The 9,941-nt window shown below is 47.2% G+C and overlaps 1 protein-coding gene across 1 annotated transcript in view; it reads right to left on the minus strand.

Annotated features, from left to right (window-relative positions):
* Positions 1-8,608, minus strand: part of LOC119449642 (uncharacterized) — a 107,202-nt gene extending 98,594 nt beyond the window's left edge. The window contains exon 1 of the mRNA XM_037712863.2: positions 8,128-8,608. Within this exon, the coding sequence (XP_037568791.1) occupies positions 8,128-8,183 (56 nt within the window). The 5' untranslated portion in view covers positions 8,184-8,608. The remainder of the gene's footprint in view (positions 1-8,127) is intronic.
* Positions 8,609-9,941: the final 1,333 nt, after the last annotated feature.

The raw sequence follows: 9,941 nt of genomic DNA on the forward strand, positions 1-9,941 counted from the left end.
ATGCGCGTACGGGAAGAGCACGGGCAAGCTACAAAAGCGAATTAAGGAAGCAATTGATCATAGTGGATGAAAAGCTTCGTTAGAAAGTAAGAAACAACCAACCAAAGGCTTGCCTTTCTTAGACGCAGCAGTGTTAGAAAGTGTGCTTGCCAAGTGAAAAATAAAAACCCGAAGAAAAAAAAATGAGAATGACTTTGTATGAATGGTTAGCTCTTACGCAGCCCTCTTGGAAGTTACCATGGCTGGCCCAGGCACTTCACGCAGCAAAAACTAGAGAACGTTAGCTGTCAGGATTCTGTGCGCTCCCGACACTTCGAGTGCTTGCATTTGTGCGCGGAGAAAAATAATCCAGGATAATACCTTCATTGCCGAAGGTTTCTCAATTATTTTTCTGTAGTTACCTAACTCAAGTCTGTCACGCAGTTTCAGAAAAAAAAGTTTTGATAGATTACTCGGCCTCTTTGTTTTTTCCACCTTTGAAACCACTTCGACGAACGCATGGTCAGACTGTTCTCCGTTCATTTTTTTTTTTTTTGCACCAGGCTTAACTCATGTAATCAACACTCCGTGCACACTTCAAATTAATATCGGGACAAATTGTTTCTCATGTTTTCATCTCTCTTTAAATTAATACTGGGCCCCGTAGATACGTTATGGAGCCCCAATGTTTCGTGACTACAAGTAATTACGTCGTTTTTTAATGCGAGCAGTTCAAAGCATGCGCGAAGTGCAACGCGGCTTCGGTCGTAAAGCCGGGGACTACTTATGTCACCGAAACCTTGTGTAGCGGTCCCGTGGTATTAGATGCCACTGACACGTACGCACGCACATTACGGCGATGTTGTGAAAAGGTGAGAACATTTATCACGCAACGTGATAACCGGCGAGAGAGGTTCCTCCTGCGTTTATCACATGACTTGAGCGTTTGCAGGAGAAGCCTACCGACGGATGGGCCACTTTGACAGCTTTAGGTGGCATGGATATTGCGTGGCCTTCAAGCACTGAACCGGGCTGAGTGAGGCGTGCTCCAACCGCTTTAGTTCCACGCGAAGGCGCGCTGCACTCGGCGCCCATTTAAAACTGGTCGTATAAAAGTTGGTGTAATTTCTCGTGGCGCTATCGAATTGAGACCTCATAGCTTAATTATGGAGTCGACAGCTCTCTACAAAAGAAAGAAAAGGCGCAACATTACTTTTTGGACGATATTTCTATTGTCAACGGCGAGCATTAATTGTTCACATGACTGCGCTCAAGCATACACAGTATGCCGTGTTCTATGCTTAAATAACACTTTTGTTATATGCTTGCGGAAAGTGACAGGAACTGAACATTCTCCGGAGTGCATTTATATTCGTAGATTTAGGCGCATGTCATACAAGCGAGGTGACAGTGGCAATAACTCTAAAGATAAGACAACGACTGGACAACGATGCGTTATAGACGTCCAAGAAACATGCGCGTATAGCCATCTCTCCGGAGTTGTCTGTAGGAGCAACGCAACACCTACGCGCGCTTCACCGCACAGATGTGGAACAAGAGGAGAAGCTCGGCTGGTATGCATTGAAGAGGAATGCGAACATCGGGGCCGCTCTACTAAGATGTGCGGAGTAAGGACGTCGCGATAAACAGTGACTTTACATCCCTGAGTAGTACCTCGAAAAAAAAAAAGGAAAGCTGAGCAGCCAGGACATCGATGATCAAAACAATGACAGAGACAGAAGCAGAACAGTCAGTGAATTAAGGACGGATATTAAAACGATCGGGTAGAATACTAAAAGCTGGACGAATCGTTGAAGACACATGTCCTGATGCTCATGTTGCCCTTTGTGCCTTGTCTTCTTGCAGTGCCGTCATGAACGATTCGGAGCTGTTAGTTCGCTCACAGGGACCTTGCAGAGAAGCGAGAAAACTTCCCGATTTGGGATCGCCGTGATGAGGTTGACAGCGGGGCACGGTCATTATGCCTTGTGGCGGCAGTGAACTAAATAAACGACTAGCAGAGCAAGTTATAAAACAGTGTTAGCACGCATCCCTCAACGGGAGCAGTTTTCTTGGCATCACTTGCCCACATGATGCCTGATGGCGCAAGACGGGGGTATGTTAATGATCGGCGCATAATGAAGCGTCTCTGTCAGGCTACACCGGCGGAAGAAGAATCGCCTTTGGTCTCGCAAGCCACGGAACGCCGAGGGAACAGCGGAACACTTACAGAGCGGAAGTACCACTTTGTGCCTCCTTTGAGCGTGTCCCAAAGCTGGAAGATGCTCGAGCTGGATGGAAGATGGATTAGCTGAAAGGGCAACTGTTATGGATGAGTGATGACCGCTTTGGCAAACTTGCAGAAACAGATGGGTTAGCTGAGAACGAGAAGTTGGAGTGAGTGCCAAGTACAGGCACTCACCAATTGGAAGTAAAAGCAATACAGCGACGAAATTGCCAGATATAATTCCATTTGTGCGGTCAACCCATTGGTGCGGATGCACAGACGATGTACCGGCGAATTCTTACGGCAATTATTAGCAGCAATGCAACAGATGATGAAATTCCTCTTAGTCGCACTGCTGACCACGGTGAACTTTTCGAAGCGGGTCTGCGTGGTTTATTGAGAAATTATTAGAACTAGATTAACCGATTCTTTTCCGAGTACTTATTTTTTTAGGGCGTCAACAGGAAGCATCGCCTATTTTATTTGTAACATGAAGCTAACACGAGCACAACCATCGAAAGAGCGCAATACTCATGCGCTTGTACACACTGTGCCTTCGGATAATCAAGGCACACGTCAGCGAAGCTGGATGAGCTAACTATAGAGTTTCTCACTATAACACCTAGAGGGTAAACTGGCGCCACCGTCTATGTGAGTTTCTTAAAGGGCTGCCGTGCCCTCATGGGAATGACGGGATTTGTGTCTGCGAGGCTTGTGTTGGCTGGTGTTGTACGAGGCTTCGTCTAAAACGTGGATATGGCTACACAAATAACGCGTTCTTAAAATAAAATCTACATAAAAGGCTTTCATTCACCCATATTACATCTCTCAATAAAGTTTACTCACATACAATACAGCATCAAGCGAAGAAAAGCAAGAACAGACGACAAGTTGTTCCAAAGCGAGCGAGAGTCTTGTCGTCTGCCCTCCAACTTTAGCGGCCAGCTTATACTTTTTACGTTTCATAGAATTGTGCATCCAATAGTATGTCCTCAAAATTAAACAAAACATGTTTTTTGTGTAATAGTAAAGCTAAAGTAGTGTTTTACGTCCTGTTTTATCAGGAAAAGAATCATTGTGACAGACGGAACGGTGCTAGCCAGGCGCGTCTTCAAGGCGTTCTGGCTCTCCAAGAACGATGGCAATCCGAATCCACAATATACCGGCATTCCCTTGCATACCACGGCGCAGCAGCGCCACATTTCCCTCTAGGTTTTATAGTGTGAAACTCTATGGAGCTAACAGCCGTCCGGACTTTCTCCTTCAGTTTCACGTAGCCGCCGTTACGCATCTAACATTTATTGCAGGGTTCGTCTCCAGCCACTCATTTCAAATTACTTCGCCCTTACTTGAGAGTTAGCGCGTTGTGTCGCGTTGCGCAGCGATGTAGAACGGATCAATTGTTTCCCTATCTCCGCTTTCTTGCAAGTCTTTTTCGTTGCTATGGAGAAGAACGTCCGTCCCAGCCCTCTTGCTTCTTGTCACGGTGAGGACGATGTTTGCTTATGACGGCGTAGCTTTGTGTTGAAGCGTCGGGCTTCCATTCCGGAAGCGTGATTATGTGCTCCTTTTCCAGCCGGCCGAAAGCACGAACTTACTCCTCCTAGTAGTGGAAGAAAAAGAGTGGCAACACCCGACTCACTCCCTCACTCGCTCGTCCGCGAGCTCGTACTAGCCAGCCGGAGCCAGAAAAGCGCCCGCTAAGAGACGCTTCTTTCCAAGGGGGCTAATGGCCGGTTTCGCGGCTCATTACGGGCACGAGAGCGGGTGGCCAAGGCAGCGAACCCCGCAAGAAAGAGGCGTTCTCCCCTTTCTCTTCGCTTCCGAGCCTAACGTTCACTCGGCATCTTGGAATTCTGTGCGGCAACAGCGAGTTAGCGGGAGCAAGTAGTTGTGGAATTCGAAGCTTGCACGCTCTGCGAACTTGGCACGAGTAGCTTACTTGTGCTCGCCTCGCATTGTACTCGCTTGTTGTTGCGCGCGCCGATCTAAACTGATTTCAATAATGCGCCAAGTGCGGGGGCAGAATTCCTCGGGGAGGGCGGCTTTTGCTCTCGACGGTCTGTTCGGAGTGCGCGCCGGGGTCGTGAGAGCTCGCAGCTGCTTTCCGGCTTGTTTGTTTAAACAGCGTCGTCAGATAATGGCAGTCGCTATTCCTCAACGTTCTCTCTTTTCATCTGCTGTGAGCACATTGTTGAGAATGCGGCGCGCGTGGGGTCAGCACCCCTTTACGAGCAGAAAGGAACGCAGAGTGAGGCGTGGCTTGCGGTGTTGTAGACGTGAGGACGTTTGCTTTCGAATTACATACGCGCAACATAAAAAAAAAAAAACTGTCAAACCAGATTTTCATTCGTGGTCCGATTCCAACTAGATGCCCAATTGCACAACCGTAACCACTTAAGAAATGGACTCGGTCTCTTAGTTTCCGCCCAATATTCCCTAATGAACGTGTCTTGCGTGTATGTGAATGTTATTCCCATACGCGAGGAGGCGGTGCACAAAGAAGTAAGGTTTTACATACGTGAACTCTCATATATGTACAAGCAACTCTCCTCTTCTCCTTCACTTACGTAGACTGCCATTCATGGACGTGGCAAATCCTTCGCTGCAGCAATGCCGCACGAAGATACTGTCTTCAGTCTGTTACGATTGAACGATGACCTTTAACATTAAACGCTCACGTGCGGCCCGCCGATGCTCTCACATATTTGTAGCGGCAACTGTTACTGATGCCAAAGAATACAGAATACAGATATTCAAAGCTATAACGCTGACGCCTCTTTAGCTCTAGGCGCTTCAACGAATATTTCATGCTCGCTGCCTTGCTACTCGTTTTTTAAAATTTTTCTTTGAAGTTGACAGCGCTTACTGGAGACATTAAAAATGAATCCAACGACAAGTGTTTGAGCCACGTATGCTCCGTTTTCCTGCCGATAGCAAATTACCGCTTCACCGTTCAATGTGATCGCATTCATCGTGATCGAAGCACATCGCAGCATGATCGTGTAAAATCACTGTAGAAAACGTTCAACTGAGTATATTTGTTTGTACAATTTAACTGCGAAGTGGGCGATGCATGGTACGCTTTACCTGAAAAATAATGCTGTGCACGTTGCCCATAACATAGATATGAAATTCCTTTGTGGCACGTGTCTAGCAGGTGCCTTTGTGACACGTGTGATGCAGAAAATTACACATGTATTCGTCACACGTGGCGTGGAAGAAACATGTTTCGGATACGCTTGATCAAGGCCTGAAAAAAAAAAAAGGAGGTAAAATACTCTAGGGTGGCGATTTCTTGCTGCTGCAAATGATGATAGTGCCTCTGTCACGTCTCTTCCGCACACGTGCGACTTTTTTTGCTGTTCCTAATATTACCACGACTGTTTATCCCCCCCCCCCCCCTTTTTTTTTTTTCAAGAATTTCTTCCGGTTATCTGTTTCACCGGATTATCGCTGTTATGATGATGTCACTCTTGCGGTAACCCATGGCAGTATGGTTGCGTTTCTGTACAGGTTCGTGCCATATGTGGTCCTAATAAGCAGTTGTGAGTGAAGCTCTGTCCTGTATTTTCTTCGTGTTTTCCTTCTTTATTTTATGTAAGCTGTGGTACTTACAAATCCCGCGTAATACTTCTGTCACGTGTCATACGAAATACAATAAAAGCAAGTCAGAATAAGAAAAGGTGGCTGCTGAAAAAAAAAAATTGTGCCTTAAGAGCGCGCGCAATAGACCGAGGTAGGGAGCTATGTATCATTATATACGTCCTGTACGCGTTATTATGCGTGACTTTCGCATGCAAAACAAACATGCTCGTAATCACTCGTTGCCGTATGCTTGGTAGTGCTCGTTCCTACTACGTACTATGCATGCGGGTAACTAAATATTTGTCTTCGAAATGAGCGACAAAATTCGTCGGTGTTTTGCATAATTCTTTCCCCCTATGTTTAAGACAGGCTTCACGGAAAATTCTCAATGCGGAACGTCAAGGTAGGGTTGCAGAAAGGCGCCACTATACCCTCCGAACCTTTATCAAGCCAACGAACTTTGCGAGAGAGCCTTGGCCAGCTCCGATCTCGAGGATCAGCAACGGCTGATTGCGAGGGCCCAGGACGCGGCCCGAGCTCAAGACATTCTGGAATGAGGACGACTCTCCAGAGCTTCATTTACGTAATAAAGATGTTTATTCTCTCTCTCTCGCTGCAAGTATATGAGACGAAGATCTTGAAATGGTGCGGGTCTCAAGATTGCTACCGACCGGACATGGCTTCAGCGCAGACCGACTTCATGTCCGCTGTTGCCAAATGTATGCTAAAATTACTGGTTAAACATTCATTAGTGAAAAATGGTTAACAACAATTGCATTGGTCATTATATAAAAGAAAATTGACGTCCGGAACGGTTGGGGATATAGCCAGTTAATATTATAAAATTGTTCCTAATGCCCAATTCTGCATTATCCTTTTTTCTTTATTTCACTATTTTTCATAACTGAAGATAGTCGTCGCACAGGCACCCTGCAGGTTAACAGATATGCAAGTTATCGAGGACCTGTCGCCAATCACCGTATTTCAAACTGTGTGTACATATTTCCCCGATGGGCCTATGCGATCTATAAGCACTTAGCCTGTCCACTGGTGTCTGCAGCGGTCGTTGCACGATAATGAAGTTGACGTTCCGCGTCTGTACGCAAGAATAATGCTTAAAGAATCTCTCCCCATCGAAAACCATGCGAAATCACGAAGCGCTTTCGTGCTTTCGCAGCTTCTCGTTTAGTTAAGGCCTCTCCTAACGGATCGGTGAGAAACCGTCAAAAAAAAAAAAAAGTATTGCGGAGCCTGACCATCCGCGGCCGTGGTTCATAGTGGTGCCAGCGCGTGCTCGCAGTTGCTTGACCTATACTTAGTTCGCATTCATGCATCACTTAATACTGTCATTGAAGCCCTTGTCGATTATTTATTATTATTGGTTAATTCAATCGCGAGTTAGTTGGTTCCTATCTGTTAGCAGTTGATGGGAACCTCGGCCAGTATTCACAACAACTCTCGCACTACTATCTCGGTCTCTAAACGGAAATTCCAGCCAATTCTTATGCTCGACAAGTTATTAGTGAAAGCAGCTGGTCAATGGCAAAGAACACTTAGGAGCGAAATGTTTGTAAATTTGGTCCCTCACGAGTACTTATTCTACGACCGACTGGTGATGGCGGTCAGCTAACGACAACGAACGCTAATTGGAGTGATCCTTACTCGCATGCATTTTTTTATTGGTATGGTACAAGTCGAGCTTCGCTTTGAAAATTTGATACCGCATGCAACAAGTCATTGTAAAAGTTGTTTGTTGTGAAATGTTTGCCTTACGAGCGAAAGGGAATAGTAAGTTATTTGCAGCATATGTGCGCTAGTATATGGTCGCCAGGATACGGTATACGGTCACTAAGTACAGTTGCAGCACTAGTTCTCTCGTTTCTTGTTCATAAAACTCTGCGGTCGATGGCTGAACTGTGGGCACAGAGTCATGTGACGTGAGCAACAGTGCTTCCTCGCGTGGTACCATGGTTTCTCATGAACAACTATTCCAGTCCTTGTTGTTTAGAAAAATAGTTCATTTTAAGCCAGCAAACAAATTATATCAGCAAAACCTAAAACACCAATGGTCCAAACATAATTCCAACACAAATTGCGTTACGTTCTGGAATTATCACCTCTCTCTCTCTCAGGACGAACTGATGGACGAAGCCTTTCTTCACGCTGCCATTCTTCAAGTTCTAGCTGTATCAGTGACGAAGTCCTTCCAGGCGCGATGCAAGAAGCTCACTGATTCGTACAATGCGTCAAAGTAGGATAGCAAAGCGTGAAGCAACCTGCAGCTCGGTATATGTCCCGACCAATCAGAACCGCGGTTTCCGACGGATACTCACGTTGGCTTTGGCTTCTGGTCTCCTCCTAATCCCCGATCGTCGACGAGCTGGCACATTCCCAACCCTTTGTTGCCGAGTGTGTCGAAGCTTGTTTGCGCATCAAAGACGACCGGGGCTCAGGCCGGCGCCGTGGAACAGGTGGCCGCCGCCCGCAAAGGGCACAGCACTTGCGACGGCCGCCGAAACCACATGCTGCCGATGCCTTCCAACCTTCTCGGCCTTTTTTTCTCGATGTACGCACTCTCCCGCGACCCGCCGGGCGATCTTCGCAGAACGAGTGAGGCCGCTCTGGTGCAGATGGACGGTGGGTCGGCGGTGCAGGCACACACACTACGCGCTCACCTGACGCGCATTCCCGGGACACCGTTTGTGCGCTCGAGCGTCGGCGGAACGCGTATCCCAGGCAGGTGCGCGCCGTTGCGTTCGATCCGGCGCGCGCAGAGACTACTTTCGCTTTGCCCGCCGCCGGAACCCGGAGGCTTGGAGGCGCGCCTTGCAAGACTGCCGCGTCGCGCGCCGCGCGCGCTGCCGCCTGGCGGAGCGCGCCGGCGGCACCCTGCACGACGATTGTTTGCCGTCGCTTATTGCGACGACGCTGCAAGGGCGGGGACGACGCCTTGGGAGCCCGCTTGATTGTCAAATCGAAGATTTAAGGGATGTCACGCCTTCGGTACTAGCGTCAAGACTTGCCTAATACGGAAGGAAATTGAATGCTTTCCTCCATCGCGAAATCATGGAACGCCGCGGAATTTTTTTACGGGGGACAAGGAACTAGTTCGATTCGTGACGCCATAGTTTTCTTCACCGCAGTCTACACTATTTACTTATTCCTAGACAATGAGGAAAATATTGTGCCACCATGTAAATGAAGTGTAAACTTAGCCTATCTACAGTGCCAAATACGGCAAGGGCCATAGGCTTTTACAATGCTTATAGCTTTTCAGACAGAAAAAAAAAATACTGCCTTGAATTAGCAGCAAAGACCGTTTAGAGAACAAAAACTGCGTGGCAGCAGGGCAAGTGAGATAGATTTTCATGGAATCGGTCGCTGAATCGCGGCACACAGACAAGTATTGCACAAATGCAGTATGCGGTAAATGTTTTACAAAATACTTCAAAAGCATTTCCACTCCAACCCATGCATCACCAGAGTTCAACAATAAGTTAGTAAACACATTGAAGAGAAATGCAAGCAGACTAATAATAAGTATGAAATTCAACCGTGTGAAAGCACTAACTAATGCAGTGAGAAGCGACCGATGCAATATAGGTATATGTGGCATGTATAGAACATAGCCGTGAGAGAAAAACATTGGCGACGTTTAGGACTTAGTGCAGTCATTTGAGGGCAAAGCGAACGGGATTCAAAACCAGCCCCCCATCAAATACATGTAGCACCAGAGTCATCCAACACTACGTGAGAAGGAAAAGAAGAAAAAAAAACAACAACAAATAATGTATACTAAACACAACAGAAACGTAGTCTGCCGGCGTGTACGAGCATCGAGACGAGAACCGAATTCAAATGCGCGGTGATGTGATGCTCGATGGTCCATCGTTGAGGCGCGTAGGGCTGTTTTCGCTGCAGCTGGCGGGAGGCAAGAAAAGGATAAAAGCACTCGACAGTTCGCGCACCACCAGTTCCGGCGGACGGCTGACGTAACGTTTGAAGTGCGATGCGGTATAACACAACACAGACACAGTGGGCCATGACCCAAGCAAATCGTTTGGTTTGCACGGAAGACCGGCACCCACTAAAACGGGCCACCGACGCCAGGAAATAAGACTTAATGGGCGTTGTGGCGGTCGTGCGC

This window comes from Dermacentor silvarum, chromosome 4 (genome assembly GCF_013339745.2).
Source record: "Dermacentor silvarum isolate Dsil-2018 chromosome 4, BIME_Dsil_1.4, whole genome shotgun sequence".
Lineage (NCBI taxonomy): Eukaryota > Metazoa > Arthropoda > Arachnida > Ixodida > Ixodidae > Dermacentor > Dermacentor silvarum.